Here is an 18,745-nt window from a genome sequence, read left to right as displayed (position 1 = left end):
TGTTCTGCTCCCCACTCTGTCTCTGGTGAAGCCTCTCACCACCCCTGCTCCTCTGGCCTGTACCCCAGTTCTGTATGTATAAATAAATAAATCTTTAAAAAAAAAAAAATAAAAAAAAAATAAAAAGATATCTGCACCCCTATGTTTATTGCAACACTATTTACAACAGGTAAGATATGGAAACAACCCAAATGCCCCAAAATAGATAACTGGATCAAGAAGATGTGTTATATATAAGCAATGGAATACTATTTAGCAACCATTCTCAGCAACATGGGTAGAGCTGGAAGGGATCATGTTCAGTGAAATCAGCCAGAAGGAAAAAGAAAATTATCAGATGCTTCACTTACAAAGGAATATAGGGGATCAGATAAGGGATCAGAAAAAATAACAATAGGACTACTAATAATAAAACAATAAAATTAACAGGCTATCATAAGTCTGAGATATTCTGTGAGGGACAGGGAGAAAAAGGGATCAAAACAGGAGAGAGAGGAGCACAAGGGACTGTGGTGATGTTCACAGGTGAACTGGTGGTGGGAATGTTACAAGGAATATATGATGATGTAAAATAAATAAATAAAATTAATAAAAAAAATAATCCAAGAAAAAATAAATCTCTCTTTACCTAGTTCCCTCCCTGCCCTAGTTACCACTGCTAAAAGTTATGTGTGTTTTCTTCCATCAATTTCATATACACATTAGTTGCATGTTTTTCTAATGATTTTATTACTTGTCCAGCCCTCTTAAGAAAACGCTCACCACTCTGGAGCGTGGTGGTCTTAGACTGGGTGGGAAAGGCTACAGCAGCCCCATGCTGCCCAATGCTTTGCATATGCTGTGGAGGAAACACGGTGGGTGCATCTGGTCTTTTCTGCTCAATTATGTTCAGAAGATCAGGATGATTCAATGGTTTATCATGAGGGAGTGAAAAGCATTCTTGTTTGCTTCTTAGGTGAAGGCTGGGGTGTCTGGTAGGTCAAGTGGAAACCAGTGTCATTGATGTGATTATGTTGGTAGAAACCAGAGACCTCCAGGCCTCTGGGAAACACAGGGTCCAAGTAGCTCCATCTGGAGACTTTGTGATGGCTGGCAAGGATCCTGCTGTGGTGCTTCTAGAGGCTGTATAAGATAACCCCCAAGTGTACTGTTGATTGTATGTGTGGTGGAGGAAAGCAAGGTGGAGAATGGGGGGGTATAATGCTACTCTGTCCGGTGGGGCTAAGAGGGTCATACATACCCACATAGTTGTAGAACGTAGCTTCAGAAAGGATACTCAAGAAACTGACAGTGCTTTTGCTTTCAGAAAAGAGAGGAGGAGTCAAGGATGAGCAGGAGACTCAGTATTTGTTATGTACTTTGGTGCTTGTAGAATTTCTTAAACTATGTACATCCATTACTTTTGTTAAAAAAAATGTCTCTTCATAATAAACAAAAGAGCTGCTGTGTGACGGATTCCCTTGGCATCATCTGTGTATCTTGTCTTGGCACCTGAGCTTCCAGATTCATTGGCTTTCCCCTTGGGGCTGGCTAATACTTGTTTTTAAGACAAAATTTCTTCCATTATTAATCGCCCGAGTGTTCAAGGAGAATCACACCTCTGTTGCTTCAGTCTTTTCTCTTGTCTGGCTGTGAAACATTAAATAGTCTTCATGCGAGTGTGTCCTCTAGTTGCTGAGGGAATATACAGGAAGAGCCTGTCAGAGGCAGAGGCAGCAGCCCAGGAGTCCTCAGTGAGGAGAGGGGCAAGTGGAGGTGCTGACTGGGGGGGCTCTGTGTGACAATTATAGGACTTTGAAATGACTTTCTAGAAATTGCTGTTCATTTCTGCTTCCTTGTCTGGGAGGGATTTACTTTTCTAATACCTCAGACTAATAAGATATCCTTTTCCTTCAGAGCATCATGTTTTAAGCATACTGAAGATTTTGTTTTAATCAGGTATGAAAAGACACATCGACAAAGGAAAGACTGTCATGGAGGAAGAAGTGTGTTGTCCTCACCAATCCCTAGAAATAGGAGGCACAGCATAGCCCCAAGGGCCACATGGGGACACACCCAGAGCCACCAAGGGGCCCAGGGAGGAAATGCTGGCAAGAACCTACCTCATGGCTTCCACCGAAGGAGCAGGCAAAACGGGGCAAGCAGGTTTAGGATGCTTTTTGGAATAATTTCAGTGGGCCCTGGAGTGTAGGGGCTGTTCCTGCCATCTGGTAACTGGCACGAGTTCTTGGAGCGGGTGGATAGTGACCCAGAGTAGGAGAGCTCCATAAAGGGAGCAGCCTGGGTGTATGGGCTTTGGAGTCATTGGTTTGCAGATGAAAGACTTGCTGGCAAGTGGGATGTTTACTATTTTAGGAACTGGCCATCCCTGGGAGAGATACCTCTCCAAAGTCAGCAAGGTTCCAAGATGTCAAAGCCTTGGAATACAGAAAATAAAAAGACACAGTTTAACACATGTCAGGACTGCCAAGTATGGTTGCACAGGTTGTTCACAGCACAAGACATCTGGTCAAGTAGGCAATTGTGGCAGACATTCAACTGAAGTCCTTCTTGTAAGCCATGTGCTGGCAGGACTTAAACTGGTTGAAGGGGCTGACTTTTTATGTTTAGAGGTACCACGTGGACCCTCCCTGGTGGTGCAGCAGGTTAGGACACAGCACTGCAAGCTGGCTGCAGCCACTTCAGTGTGAACTGACCCACATGGCACAGCAGACCTCTCCTGACACGCCGCAGCTCCCCTCAGGAGTGTATTTCAATCAATCTGCCTGTTCTGCTCCCCACTCTGTCTCTGGTGAATCCTCTCACTGCCCCTGCACCTCTGGCCTATACCTCAGTTCTGTATGCATAAATAAATAAATCTTTAAAAACAAATAAAGGCACCACATACGTTAAGAAAGGCCCATATAGCAAATGTCTCAGGTGCTACTCTATATTATTTGTGATGATTTGAGGACTCTGTTTTCTGACTGGACTATCAGTTTCAGAATGCCAGAATATTGTCCATGTTTCATACTAAATTAGAAGCTCCAAAGGGTTGTCTTTGTTAAGCATTGTCTCTTCAATGCTCAGCCCAAGCTACCACATCTAGATACTGGGCAGGTGTTTATGGGATGAGTAAATGATTGATTTGCAGGACTTCCAGCTCCAGAATTGTAGGTTACCTGCATCTCAGATTTTTTTTTTTTTTTGGCACTAAAAAGCTCAAGATGTTTTGGCTGATGTTGACTTGAGTAAGATGAGAGGCATCTTATTTGCTAGCAAGAGTTAGGAAACTCCTGTCCCTGCCTGTTTTGGACAAAGAAGGGGAGGTTTTTATTCTTAGCCTGTAGATTCTTTTTCTACTATAAGTCCTCCAAGTCTTTGTGCCTTCTTGGCCAAGAGTGGGGGGTGGATGACAGAGTTGCAGGCATGGATGTGGCCTTGTGTGCCTGCAGGCAGCTGCTGGAGCCCAGCTCCACCTGAATGAGAGGAGCCTGGCAGGAAGTGCCAGCTGTTGCCAGGCAAGGCCCTGGGGAGATGGCTGAAGAGAGCTGGCGTTCTGGGCTTGCTTTGGCAACAGACAAAACACAAATTGTCTGCAAAAGAGGCCTGGGATTTTTGCTGAGGGAAAAGGAGGAATCTGAGGGCCTTGCAGCCATGTGCAGGCTGGAGAGGTGTCTATGTGTTCCAGTCTGTCCATTGTAGGTCCAATGTGTTGTTGCTGAGAACTTAACAAAACATGTTTTTTTTTTTTTTTTTCATTTCTTTCCAGGTTTCCATTCTATTATGAGCTAAAAATAGCATTTGTAGCCTGGCTGCTGTCTCCCTACACAAAAGGCTCCAGCCTCCTATACAGGAAGTTTGTACATCCCACGCTGTCTTCAAAAGAAAAGGTAATTTATGCCACTCTGCCTTTCACTCTTATTAAGCGAAAAATAAAAACAGTGGCAAATTGAAATGGTAGATCGTTTTATTGTAGGAGATCCTCACTGGTTCTTATTTAACCCCAACAAATTGTTCCTTCTAAGTCTGTTTTTGATCGATTTTTCTATAGCTTTAGAAACGGCAAAATTCTCAAAAGGGTGTTAATTTATCATTTTTTATTATAAAATATTTCCATAGTTGAAGGAAAAAAATTCACTTGTAATTCTGTGAGTAAATTGATTTTTCTTCTTTTTGTTGTCCTCTGACAAATATAATTTTTACATGGTTTTTTTTTTAGGATACTTTTTTATAAAAGATTTATTTATTTACTTACATACAAGAACTGGGGTACAGGCCAGAGGTGCAAGAGTGGTGAGAGGATGCACCAGAGACAGAGTGGGGAGCAGAACAGGAAGATCTACTAAAATACACTGCTGGGGGGAGCAGCAGGTGAGACAGGAGAGGTCTGCTGTGCCATGTGGGTCAGCTCCCTACCCAGGGAATGAACTTGTACTGCAGTGGCTGCAATAGCTTCATAGTACTGTGCTTCAACCTGTTGTGCCAGTAGGGAGGGCCCCTATTTTTTTTTTTTAGGATACTTTTAAAGCTTAGCATTGATTGGAAAACTGGAACATAGAGATTAAATGACTTGAACTTGTACCCAAATAATGACTAAAATAAATTTGTAGGACAGTGTTTGCTATATTGCTTAATGATAAAGAGTGTGTTACCAATGAAATACCTTTTGTTTAGGTAATTATTAATCAGTGTTCATGTCAATGGTCATAGTAATTTTTCATGCTATTTACCTTTGTGTCTATTTTCCTTCAAAATATTTCACAAATATCTTTAAATAAAATAGGGAATAATTTGCAGGAAGGGATCAATGGTAACTAAGAATTCAAGTAAGAACTCTAACTTATATAATGTTGAAAAGAAATTTTTTTAAAAAAAGATTTATTTATTTATTTGTGCATACAGAACTGGGGTACAGACGAGAGGTGCAGGGGCGGCGAGAGGATTCATCAGAGACCGAGTGGGGAGCAGAACAGGCAGATAATCAAAGTACACTGCTGAGAGGAGCAGCGGGCGGGTCAGGAGAGGTCTGCCTCGCTATGTGGATCACCTCCGGGCAGGCAGGGATCGAATTCATGTGGAAGTAGCTTTTGATTCTTAGCGAGGCGCTTTAACCCGCTGTGCCACCAGGGAGGGCCTGAAAAGGAATTTAATCCTGATAGTTATAATATCACTGTCCACAAAATTATTCTTGTTCAACATCACTAAACCTGATTTTCCAGATTTGCTTTCAATGGGTTGTTTCATTGTTTTTTGAGATTTCATAAAATAGATGTGAAGTCCATTAAAATATCACCTCTCTCTTGCTAATTTGTATAACTTCTTTCTTTAGGCCTATTAGTCTAGCTAAACTTTCTTTAAAATAAAATTTTTTAAAAAGGTTTATTTATTTATGCATACAGAACTGGGGTACAGGCCAGAGGTGAAGGGGCCATGAGAGGATTCACCAGAAACAGAATGGGGAGCAGAACAGGCCAAATGACAAAGACATTGCTGAGCTGTGGGCGGGTCAGGGGGGGTCTCCGGCACCATGTGGGTCACCTCCAGGACAGGGATTGAACTCATGCTGACGTGGTTTTAGCTTCTTAGTGCTGTGCTTTAACCCACTGCGCCACCAAGGAGGGCCCTGAAATCAAATTTTAAGTGTACCAACACACAAAAAAAACCCCAGATACAGTTATTTATATTCTGAGATCTTAAAAATGTTTGCACATAATCTGTTTAAACTTGATCTTTGCAATGATTCACAAACACCACCAGTGGTGCAGTGTGGCTCCTTATTATCTTAGAATGAATTATCTTAGAATAAACTTATTATCTTAGAATGAATTGAAGAGTAGGGTTATTTGCATGCAACATGCAATAGGACTCTATGACATTTATAAGCTCCTCATAAAATAGGAGCACTATGGGTGATTTTATATATTAATTTCAATTGTTTCCTAAGGTTGAATACTTAAGATTTCCAGGGTAGGGCTTTGGAAGAACTAACCAATTGGTGAGCGGGGCCACGGTCACATTTCTGAGAATCCCTTTAGGAAGTAGGACACAGCACGCCCTCTCAGAAGGGTGGAATTTGAGGAAATCTTAACCTGATTGTCAAGCCCCTATGCCTCCACCTTCCCTTTCCCCAAATGCTGGCCTTACCCTGAAGCTCCCTTTGTAATTTCCACTGAAGTCCAGGTGACTAGCGCTCAAGAGCTGTCAAGAATCATTTCCAGAGTTAGGTAGGAGTCACTTCTGCTGGGACTTCTTGGGGAAGCTTCAAAAAGGTAGTGGTAGGGAGTTGGCAGCCACCCCTTGTATACCTCAAAACAAAGGAAATATCCAATGTGCTGACCCACAAACCAGACTGAGAGCAAGTGTTATTGCTGACTAAACTTTTCAGCCAGCTACAGTGAATACTAGACAGCTGTTTTCTTAAAACAATAACAGCAGCCAAAATGAGAAAAACAGAAGGAAAAGCCAGAGTTGATCTAAAGTTGAACTAAACCAATATTTAACTTGGTTTTAGCTCCTGAGGGAGACTAATCCTATTTCCCTCCTCATCGTTACTTTTCAGCGAGATGATCTGTGACTTCCAATGTATGCTTTTATTTTATTATCTGGAAAATAATTTCCTTTATCAATAAAAAAGGCCCCTATCTCTTGCTGCATCCCTTTCAACAACACACACATGGGGAGACATTGGATATAGTATGAAATAACTACAAAGTAATAGGATTTTAGAACTGCAAGGGCCTAGCCCCTTGAGATTAGGAATATGACAGTGGTTCTCACATATTGAAAGCAGCCACTGGGGCCTCCTTGGTGGTGCAACAGTTTAGGAAGCCGCACTGCAAGTGAGCTGCAGCGACTTCAGTACAAGTTCGATCCCCAGCCCCGGAGGTGACCCACATGGCGCGGCAGACCTCTCCTGACCCGCGCATTGCTCCCCTCAGCAGTGTACTTCATCACTCTGCCTGTTCTGCTTCCACTCTGTCTTCAGTGAATCATCTGACTGCCCCCACACTGCTGGCCTATACCCCAGTTCTGTATGCATAAATAAATACGTCATAAAAAAAAGCTACAAAGTTGAATAAATGCTCTCCTTAAAAAAAGAAAAAAAGTGGCCCTTCCTGGTGGCGCAGAGGGTTAAAGCACTGCACTAAGAAGCTTAAACCACTTCTGCATCAGTTCGATCCCCGCCTGCCCCGGAGGTGACCACATGGTGCGGCAGACCTCTCCTCGCCCGCCCGCTGCTCCCCTCAGCAGTGTACTTTGTCGATCTGCCTGTTCTGCTCCCCGCTCTGTCTCTGGTGAATCCTCTCACCCTCCGCATCTCTGGCCTATACCCCAGTTCTGTATGAATAAATAAATAAATCTTTAAAAGAAAGAAAGAAAGAAAGAAAGAAAGAAAGCAGCCACTGGGTCACATGCTTCACTGAAATGATCTCATATAACCTGCATAAGTTAAGTACCATCACTGACCTAATTTTTCAGAAGACAAAACTGCACGCAAAGGCACTGACCCGTCTGCCAGTTGTGGGGTCTGTGGTTGGATGCCTGAGTCTCGGCATTCTTTCCCCCCAGGACCCTTCAGTGTTTTATAGGGGATCTGTGTGGCAGGGTTGTCCACATGCAGGATACCCCTGGAACCTCCCTGGAAGGTTAGAGGACTTTAAAAATAATCCCAGGGCACTGCATGGAAAAAACCCGTCTGGATAGCAAGTTGTTTTTATTTACAATTCTCTTTCCCAGCCCCCTTTATCTCTCTATCTCTCTCTATTACTCCTATATAAGAGCATTCATGTGCCCACAAACACACACATACATACACACATGCATGCTGACTATGGCTTTTCAGTCCCCCTGAGAATCCAGTGATGGGACAAGCTGCCAAACTCAACACAGGAGGAGAAAGAATAGAGATTCACTTGAACCTTCTAACTCAACATACCTCTGTTTTTCCTTTGACAGGAAATTGATGATTGCCTGGTTCAAGCAAAAGACCGAAGTTATGATGCCCTTGTACACTTCGGGAAGCGGGGCTTGAATGTGGCAGCCACAGCAGCAGTGATGGCCGCTTCCAAGGTACCATGCCTGGCTCTCACCACCAAGGCTGTGTGATCGTCCCTGCCCTGGTCATCCCTTATGTCATTCCCATACAACAAGCTAGGGGCTAGTCATTGTCTGCATCCTTTCGGAGGTCCATTTGAAATCTGCTGGGACAAATAGTAAAGCTTGCCCTCAGAAAAGTGTACATGTGGGCACACAAATGATTTGTCCAATATTAAAAGGTTCCTAGAACCCCTGAAACTCACTTATGGGTCCCAGGTTAAGAACCTCTAAAATAATTGGAACCTAAGCCAAAGAGAAGCAGAAGTGGGGGAAGAGGAAACTGTTCTCTGCAGTTTCCCAGAGGTGCACTGGGAGAATCACTTAGACTCAGAGAAGAAGGTAGAAACACCACTCCGTGCCCATGTGTCTCAGCAGATCCTGGAGGAAGTTAAGGGGTTCATACACAGAGGAGGAGGGTGGGTATAGGGCAGCAGTGAGACACAGAGGTTTGCGTCAACACCGGTCCTGTGGGAAGGAAGCACTCCTTCCTTCTCTTTTCCATCCAGCCTTGTTCTCAGGTCCTTAGAGCTCCTTCCTAGTGTCTCGGGTCAATCTCCTTGTTGTGCCAGTTCTCATTATGCACTCAGCCCTGAATAATTAAGTTGGTGGTCATACGCTCTCCGAACAACTACAACAGTTTGCCCTTCCCCTCAATCCAAATGTTGAGTAGGGTTGGCTGCGGTTGGCTGAGGTGGAGAAAAGCAGCTGTGCTAATGCTTGGGAAGACAGGTTGTTGGGGAGGGCAGCTGTGTTTGCAAAGAGACACCGTAAGACCTGGATCGTGAGGTGAGGATTTTGGGAAAAGAGGGCTAGATCTTTAAAAGGGTTTGAAGAGGACAATTAATACAGATCTTTCTGCTCCATGGACGTTGAGTGGATAGCGGAATGGAGGATGCTGACAGCCAGCTCGGTCAGGTGACTGAGCTCAATGTTGTGCCCTGAACCAGGGAGTGGCACGTGAGGAGCATTTCGGGGGAAAAGACATAGTGTCTAGGGTAGAGCGTCTGAAAATCACCTGCCACCTGAAGGGAAGGAGTTCAGCAGCAAAGGCTGGGAAAGAGTGAGCAGACCCAGAAAATGGTTGACTCTTACTCAGAGGACCAGACGCGTCTGTAACAGACACAGTGACGTGTGCCCCTGCTCCACGCAGCTGGCAGCTGGACAGCCCCTGCCCACCTGAGTTCAGTACTTGCTGACAAAGCAGTGGATCCCAATGAGTGCCTCTGGAGGGGAAATTCTGCTTTGTTAGCCCAAGAGCACAATAGAAAGAACAGTGAATTCTGAGAATTTTCTGTTTGAGGTTGTAATCATTTTATGCTTTCATTTTTTTTTAAGATTTATTTATTTGTGCATACAGAACTGGGTACAAGTTCTGTGCCCCAGAGACAGAATGGGGAGCAGAACAGGCAGGTCAATGAAGTACACTGCTGAGGGGAGCAGTGGGTGGGTCAGGAGAGGTCTGCTGCACCATGTGGGTCACCTCCGGGGGCGGGGATCAAACTTGCCCTGAAGTGGCTGTGGTTAGCTTGCAATGCTGCGTCCTAACCTGTTGCCCCACTAGGGAGGCCCCTTATGCTTTCATTTTTAAGCTGACAGAAAAGAGAACCAGAAAAGCTAAATTCTGAATTCATCAGGTCCACTGTGCAACATGAGGCTATAAAAACCTTCTTCACCTTTTCTCCTCTGCTTCTGAAGCCAGGAGGAGGATGCATTCCAGATCTTTCCACAGCCCAATCACAGAGCACAAATGTGGATTTATCAGAGTGGCTCAGTACTGCCATGTGGCCACTCAGAGGCCTGTCTATGAATTTTATATTATCATCAATTCTGCAGGGCCGTCCTCTTCCAGGTCTGCCTCAAACTGGAGCCTCCAGAGTTTTAACAGCATCTTTGCGAGTCACTGTCAGCCCCTCAGACCACCCCGGGAAGCCCTTGAGGCATGCCAAGCACCGTAAAACAGCTACACCTGATGGATGCTCCAAAAAGTCTGAAACTTGTCTCGGGAAATAACTGCTCATTAGTTCTTTCTAGTTGCACTAAAATAGTGAGAAATGCCAGCTTCCTGCTGAATTTGGTTTCAGATGAGAAAATATACTGCCTTTTGGGAGAATGGGGATTTTTCTTTACTTTTCTAAGTATAAATACCTTGATAGAGAAAACACATCTTCTCATCCAAAAATAATGCCCTTTATTCTTGAACCAGATGTTGCTTAAAAAAAAGGAAAATTCAATCTGACTGGGAGGGGGTAGTGGTGAAACTGTGGTTTCCATAGCAACAATGGATGGCTCCAGTCAGGGGTCAAAGGAAGATGATTCACCAGAGGGTCCAAATCTGGCTTTTGTGTCCAAATCACCTGGGAAGCTGGGTCTTTCTTTTCAAAATAGATTCTCAGATGTGCTGAATCAGAATCTTAGGCTATGGGCTCACAAATCTCTATTTTTAACAAGTTCCCCAGGTGATTTTTAAAATCAATTCTTTATAGGTCACTGCATAAGGCCCCTTCTGGAACCATAGCACACATAGGTGATTAAGGTTAAAGCAGTTAACTTCTTTAACATTCCTGGGATGCATATTTAGCTCCTTTGAAGCATTAGCTTTGAAAATGAGAAATTGAGCACATGCCTGAGCATGTATAGCTTTGATTTCTTCAAAACTTAATTCTGTTCGAGTGCAGACTGAGGGTACCCCAAGATCCCCAGATTGCACACTCTAAATGAGTTCTGTCATCTGCCACATAAAAACAAAGCATTCTCATAGTGTGAAGTAACTTTGATGGCCCTTCCTCATGGCACAAGGGGTTAAGAGGCAGCATTGTGAAGCTTGCCACAGCCACTGCAGTGTGGATTTCAATCCCTGGCCAGGGAGGTGACCCACATGGCACAGCAGATCTCTCTTGACCCACCTGCTACTCCCCTCAGGACTACTCCCCTCAGGACTGTATTCCAGAGGATCTGCCTGTTCTGCTTCCCACTCTGCCTCTGGTGAATCCTCTCACCCTTCCGCATCTCTGACCTGCAACTCAGCTCTTGTATGCATAAATAAATAAATAAATAAATAAATAAATAAATAAATAAATAAATAAATAAATAAATAAATAAATAATGGCTTTGATAGGATTAGTGCACATAGAAAGAAAGGAAAGTTGAGTAGCACCTGAGGTTACCCACCCACTTGTGGGTAAGTGCTCAGCCAAACAGGATTGACCCAAAGTGAGGCATGAAAACTTGCCATTAGTCTAAGGTACCTTCTGGCAGGGAACCATAAGAAAGAGGCAGTAGGGATCAGCAAGTCTGGGACAAAAGGAGCAAAATCACAGCACAGATCAAGTTAAATACTGCCATTTCAGCCTCCCAAGGGTCTGTCACCCACACCTCCTCCTGGTGTCTCACATGTCTTGACTTCTGGTGTCTCCTTCCATGTCCCCCAAGTCCCTGATGCAAATCCAAAAGCTGAGAGGCAAATGGGATTTTTCACGTCTCTCCATGAGTCTCCAACAGGTCTTTCTCCAAGTCTCCTCTCAATCTTTTTTCTTTTTAATGACTTATTTATTTATGCATACAAGAACTGGGGAACAGACCAGAGATGCGGGGGGTGAGAGGATTCACTAGAGACAGGGTGAGGGGCAGAGCAGACAGACTGAGTGAAATACACTGCTGAGGGAGCAGCGGGTGAGACAAGTGAGATCTGCTGCGCCATGTACGTCACTCCTGTGGCCGGGGATTGAACTTGTGCCGCAGTGCACAGCTCATAGTGCTGTGCGTTAGTCCCTTGTGCCACCAGGGAGGCCCTCTTTTCTCAGTATTTTTCAGTTTCTCCAACCCACTCAGCTCTACCCTTCCTTAGGTGGGGTGGGGAACATGGAGCCTCCCTTTCTTTGGAGGCTGTACTCTAGCAATGCCAGTTAGGAAATATGGTGAGAATACAAATTCCTCAACCTCTTTTGTAGTGCCTGAAAGAGCTTAGCACGGTGCATAGCACCCAGCTGAGCCCAGAACAAACACTTTTTTGATTACCCCAGGGAAATAGAGCACTTTTATGGGGGGAAGAGGAGAAGGAAAACAAACCCTGACAAGTTGCCATTGGCTGGGTGACCATATAATTTAATATCCCAATCAGGACAGAGATGTGTGAAAGGGGACCTCAGGTCTAAGCAGCAGGTCCCAAGCCAACCTGACTTTACAGTCTCCCTAAGCAGTCTCTTGGACTCCACCTGTTTCCTCCCAGAAAGCACTTTCAACTCAGGAATCATTATCACTCTAAATATCTGCTGTAGCTACCTAGGTGGAGGCAGGAGAGAGTATGAGGTAGCTAAAAGACTCTTAGTTCAAAGAGATTAAAAGAGGCTGAGTCAGGAATGGGGTGAGGGAGTCATTTCTTCTCACAGCTTCAGCTCTTGTTTCCATGCTTTGATGACAAAACTGTGGAGTTTCACTGAAGAATGTTTGAATACCCTTTGAGTTCATTTTTTTTTCTCTTGTCATATTGAACCCTGAACCCTTTCCTTTAAAAGATCAAGTTTCCCAGGTTTTTTATATTATAATGAAGTATGAAGGCACTTTATAGACCTTATCATTGTATAGGTACAGGTGTTATTAATAAGGTACATTAATATTGTACCTTAGGACTGGAAAAGCTCAAACAAAATTACACATGGGGAATTTCTCCCCAGACTTATTAGTCCCTAACCCACTGCTCATTCTCCCTGAGGTCTAATACCTGCCCCCAACAGTGTTTATACATCGTTTTTCCTATGAGAATTATTCTGTCTCTGTTCCTTTTTTCCCCGAATCCTTTCTGAGGGTGCATTCTCTAGCACCGTCTAAGTGTCTGTCATCTCTTGGCTCCCTTCCCACCTAGATGTCGTCTGCTTCTTAGCCAGTAATTCCAGGGAAAATTGGGCCCTTGGTCTTTTTCAGATAGAATTGGAAATCTCTCTTTTTACAAATATTACTTTAGAAATTCATTTCTTAAGCAAACTACATCCTCACACAAAACAGAAATTACTATGAGAAAAACCAGTTGACCCAAAGCTTTAAACTTCTGAGGTGTCCAGGACACCTTATTCTGTTTGAAACTGGAACCATGTGTTAAGTCTTCCCACTTGGCCAGTTCTCAGGCTTAGGAACCAACCTTGCTTTTCATTTGTCTCACAACTTGTCATTTTAGTTTCCCTGGATTTTCCATTCCTAGAACAGTACCAAAGGTACTAATAATTTTTTTGTTAAAGTCACCTGTGTAAGACAGCTAGTTTACCTAAAGCTGGTCTTTTGTGAATTAGTGATTCTTCTTCCTCAGATAATTTGTTTCCTGTCCCAACCCAATCTAATATTTCCTATTACAATGTTGGCTTCTGTAGATAAGAGAATCTTTTGCTTAGGAGAAAAAAAAAAAAGCCTGCTTCTTTAGTACTTTGTACTGTTTAAACTTTGTTGATTGAACTGAAAAATAGACCTTTTAAACCCTTCTAATTCTGCTCTGTCAACAGTATAGCTACTGACCACATGTGGCTATTTCAATTTAAACAAAAGAAAATTAAGTACATTTAAAATTTGACTACTTAGTTGTTTAGCCCCATTCAAACCCTTAGCAGCCATAGTGGCTGGTGGCTGGCACAGATAGACTTCAATTCTGTCGTCACCGTAGGTTCTGTGCACAGCATTGGTCCAAGCTTTCAGTTACACCTTTCGGGTTGTCCATTGCTTATTTTCACCCCTTTGGCTGCAGTTGCATGATGTTGATAGGAACCCTTCCTTATCCACTGGGCTTTTTTGTGTCTCTGTGTATGAGGTTCACCAGCAAAATAAAGGGAGCAAAACTTAGTTCAAAGAACCCCCGATGGTGCAGTTTTCATTTCTTTGTCCTCTCCCCTTTTCAGGACCATGACCTCCAAATCCTGACAGCCAGAATCCAGGTACTTTGCCTGCAATTATGGTGAATGGCTGTTAGGGAATAGCCTTGGTTATTACCCTGGCATCTGATTGCTAGGTCCAGTCTACACAAGACACATTAAAATATTTTCTCACTCATGTTTTAAAATTCCTATTCAACTTTGCCATAAATAAAACAAACTCAATTTACCTACTGGCATAAAAAGATTTTTAAAATTTCCTCTCATTCTTATCTTTTATCCATCAGACCTTTACCTAAACCACTTGCTGGAATAAAATACTACTTTCACACACCATGAAAATTTATTTTGGGAAACAAGAAGTTCATTCCAGAAAATTCTTGAGCCTAGAATCTTGAGCTTCAGACTTTGAGTCCTTTGTCCTTGCCTTTATTTTCTGCCTAGCAAAGAACTACCTGTTACAATTCATCAGAGGAAAGGTATTGGCTTTCTTTTTATAAAACCCTTCCATATCTGTTCATGCTTAAAATGTATTTTCAGGGAAGGAGAGAAGACTCCTGTCCCCCTTCCAGGTCCCTATGTCTCACTTTCCTGGCTTCACACCCTCACATCTGCTGAATCCAAGTGAATCAAGAAGCTTCGTGTTGTTTCTTCACCAACAGATGAATTTCCCAACCACTTGGTGATGTAAGCCAGCTTACATCAAGTGAACCTGTCTTCCGTTTTAGCCAAGACTGTGTGACGTAAAATTAATATTTAGAATTCACCACAGCAACTGATTCTAAACACCAAGATTATCTAAACTGCTAGGGACAACCTGCTGAAAAATTTGGAAGTATTCCCTATCCTTCCTAGTGTCCTTAATAAAGGAGGTGTACGTGAGTTTAGCGTTGCAAAAACCAAGCAAAGCTTTCACCAGTGGGTTCTACCATGCTTACCTCTATCATTCAGCACCCTGTCATTCTGGATTCCTGTTCTCTGATGTTTAGTTATTCTACTTCACACCAACCGGTAGATGGTTAGGTGGATTAAAACAAACAAAACAGCCAGCACCCGAAGTCAGCTGCAGAGGAAGGACCAGAACTCCTACAGAGTTTCTGGTCTGATGTTTGCCCCTTTTTTGTTCCAAGTTCACCCATGGAGATTACATGGCTAATCTCATGCATCAGGGTCCAGGCGGAAAGAGAGAGACCTGGCTGCCTGACCTCAGAGAAGAATCTTCTCCATCCTTTCCTTTGTTCTTTGATTCCTACCCATTTGACACCCTTCCCTCCTTCCAGGCCTTCTTCCCCACTAACTTGGACTATGGTAGTGGCCAGCCAATGGTTGACTGCTTCTCTTCCTTCCTTTTGGAGACCTGTGCTCCAACCCAGTCACATTCCTCCTGGCCGTTCTAGTTCTTCTGTACTCTACCACCTTCTGTGCTACTCTAGAAATATTAATGCTCTGCTATTTTTAGAATTTTCTCTTTCCTGCCTCTGGTCATGTTGGTCCTTCATCTATCCCATTTGAAACTCTCTCTGCCCTTTGAGGTGAAGTGCGTCTTTCTTTGTTTTCAGGCAGACTGATCTCACTCCTTGGGTGCCCAATGACACTCTATTGTAGTTGTTTATATTCATGTCTTACCTGCACGCCTACCAGATAGTAAATATTTTTTTTTAAAGATTTATTTATTTGTGCATACAGAACTGGGGTACAGGCCAGAGGCTCAGGGGCGGTGAGAGGCTTCACCAGAGACAGAGTGGGGAGCAGAAGAGGCAGATCGACGAAGTACACTGCTGAGGGGAGCAGTGGGTGGGTCAGGAGAGGTCTGCCGCGCCATGTGGTCACCTCCCGGGCAGGCGGGAATTGAACTCATGCGGAAGTGGCTTCAGCTTCTTAGTGCTGTGCTTTGACCTGCTGCGCCACCGGGGAGGGCCACCAGATAGTAAATATTAAAGGAATGAAAGAATGCTGTGCATATCACAGCAGAGTGATGCTTAACATCAAGTGTGGGCTGTGGAGATAAGCAGACCTGGGTTAGAAATCTCAGCCCCCCATTTAATGTTACACCTCAGCAACTTCACCTGTAAGAGGGACAAGAGATTGGTGCTTAGCATGTGCACATAAAGACTTCAAGGACGCAGAGCACACACCAAATGCTTAAGAAAGGCTCCCTATTGTTACTTCTACTCAGGTTGCTTTGTTCTCTGAGATTGATCATCACTTCCTCTTCACTGTTAACCACAGTAAAGGAAAATGAGCCAGATGCTGGTATTGGGAAATTATTTAAAACCCAGACTCTTCTGGAGAGGAGGCTGAGTTTCCTGCATGTGTGCATCTAGGTTTCCCCCAGTTTTTTTCTCTGTTGTGCAGTGACGTGAGCGCAGAGTTGGGGATGCCTGTGCTCTTGTTCCAATCCACCTTGACTGTGCCGTTTCTCTTGATAAACCTCTGGCTCCTGGTCTTCAGGTCCTTCATTGTTCTGCACCCGACTTTTCCAGACAATTGCTTCTCCTTTTCTTAAAGCGAGTGGCTCCCTGTAGAGCAAGTTCCAACGTGTGAGCATCCACCCCCCCACCCCATCCCCCTAAAGAGAAGGAATGTCAAACATGGATTGCTAGAGCAGGAGGGGACCTTGTGTAACCCCTGGCTTCACACAGGAGACATGGGTGCTTCTCGGCATCCTTGTCCCAGGTGACAGGGCCTAATGAGCAGAGCTTAGAGAGACTCTTAGTTCCTAGTCTAATGTTCCTTTTATCACTCAGCACATGCTGGACTGACACATCTTGACTGTTTTCTGCTTGGATTATACCACCAGGCTTAGTACCTGAGAATTTTTAGTTAGTCACAGCATTCATACTTTTAAGGCTGTCTCCCTGCTCTTCTGACCTTTTTTTTTTTTTTTTTAAAGATTTATTTATGCATACAGAACTGGGATACAGGCAAGAGGTGCAGGGGCAGTGAGAGGCTTCACCAGAGACAGAGCGGGGAGCAGAACAGACAGATCGACACAGCACACTGCTGAGGGGAGCACTAGCCAAGACAGGAGAGGTCTGCTGTGCCATGTGGATCACCTCTGGGGCCCAGGAATCGAACTCTCACTAAAGCAGCTATGACTAGCTTGCAGTGGTGTGTCCTAACCTATTGCACCAGGGAGGGCCTCTTCTTACCTTTTTATATCAAACACCTCTAGGAGTTAAGAAGATGTATGAATATGCAAAAGGCAGTTAGCAAATGCCACCAGAGCTGGCTTCTCTTGCTTTGAGGTAAGACTGGGGCAACACTTAATACACTGGGGCAACACTTAATACAGGAGGTGAGACCTTCTTGGTAAGGGAATTTGGATTATAAATATGCATTACCATAAGATACAGTTCCTTTCAAACGTTGTCACTTGTGATAACATGGGCACAATTGTTAAGTGTAAGTATAACTGTAGCTCCACTTTTCACTAACAACTGAACCAGTTTGTCTCGTAGATGCTCCCCAACACTTCCCCACAGCCCTTTCCAGCCGGCTTCTTGTGAGCTCTGCACCACAACCCCATTGCCTGAGTGATGGCCCGTCTCAGATAAGCTGGGGCTGCTCACAGGGACTCATTCTTCTGTGCACTGTGATCATTATACCCAGCCTGTCTCACTTTTCAGCTTCTCACCTCCTGAGCAGCTTCTGTCAGCACCTCCAGTCAACCCAGAGCCTTCAAAATAATCACAACTGTGTAGAAGAAAGGAAAGTTTATTTTCAGAGTCCAAATATGTGGATTAACCTAGAAAAGAGCAGTCCTGTAGGAAAAGGGACTCCCCTCTCCCTTCTCCCTGTAGTGGGGATCCAGCCGATGTACCATTGGAACAAGAGGGGTTATTATCAGTAGGAAAGAAGAAAATCACATTAAGGCAAACATATTAGAGAAACAAAGCATTTGTTTTCATAGGCCAGCAGTAATCTTAAATTGTGATACGAGTACCTGAACTCAGGAGGAATCATCTCTGTGCAAGATGCAATCTGGGTGTGAGGAAGGCAAGAACCTTGAGAGATAAAAATCTGTGATAGGAAATGGCTTTGTTTCTGGGGGCTCCAGTCTTCCCGAGCATATTCCTAGTGATGATGGTGATGAACTAAACTGGCTGCAGGGGCTTTTCGCCTAAATCCCTTCAACTTGTTGACTCAGCCTCTGCAGGTCTGTTTCTCCTTTGTGCCCAGACTTTGCTGACTTTTTCTCACAACTGTGTTCACATTGATTTGCTGATTTGCTTCCACAAGCCTGTTCCAAACCAGAAGCCCCAGACCAGCCTCCCCTCAGCAGTCAGCGTTTGGTTTTACACTCCATCCCCTACCGAGGGTGCATCCCGGGAGGGAGGCAGGGAAATACACACTGTATTCCAGATGTCCGTGTGCCCACTATGACTCAAAGAAGGCAGAGAAAGCAGAGATTGAGTGCCTCATGTGTGCCACCAGCGCATCCATAATATTCCCATTTTAAAACCCTCCTTTCTTCACATCGCCCAAATTTAAGTCAAAGTCCAAATTTAGGTTGCCAAAGTAGTTTTTCCAGGCTTATCTTTCATTTCTCACCAGCACCAGAGCCAGCCTATTATCCATAGACATGGTTAATACCAGTTTCCTAAATGCCCATCAGGTTTTCTGCTCTGACACCTTGGCCCAAGCCTCTCACTGGCCTCACTGCCTTACTCTGTCTCATAATACGCTGCTCTGGTCTCCCTCGAGTCTGGACTCCTGGATGAGGCCTCCCTTGGTGCTGGTGCCAACAGTGTCTCTCTCCTTCGCCTGAACCTCTCTTGCATATTTGTTGTCTTTCTCGTGTGCATTTGTCTTTG

General features: G+C 44.1%; 1 protein-coding gene across 1 annotated transcript in view; it reads left to right on the top strand.

Moving 5' to 3' along the window:
• REEP1 (receptor accessory protein 1) overlaps positions 1-18,745 on the top strand; it is a 93,253-nt gene that overhangs the window by 50,548 nt on the left and 23,960 nt on the right. Inside the window, exons 4-5 of the mRNA XM_012731551.1 lie at positions 3,752-3,872; positions 7,939-8,052. Coding sequence (XP_012587005.1) covers positions 3,752-3,872; positions 7,939-8,052 — 235 coding nt within the window. The remainder of the gene's footprint in view (positions 1-3,751; positions 3,873-7,938; positions 8,053-18,745) is intronic.

Source organism: Condylura cristata, unplaced genomic scaffold (assembly GCF_000260355.1).
Source record: "Condylura cristata isolate star-nosed mole 26May11 unplaced genomic scaffold, ConCri1.0 scaffold00031, whole genome shotgun sequence".
NCBI lineage: Eukaryota > Metazoa > Chordata > Mammalia > Eulipotyphla > Talpidae > Condylura > Condylura cristata.
The sequence above is the reverse complement of the archived record's forward strand: the minus strand, read 5'-3'. Positions and strand labels throughout refer to the sequence as shown.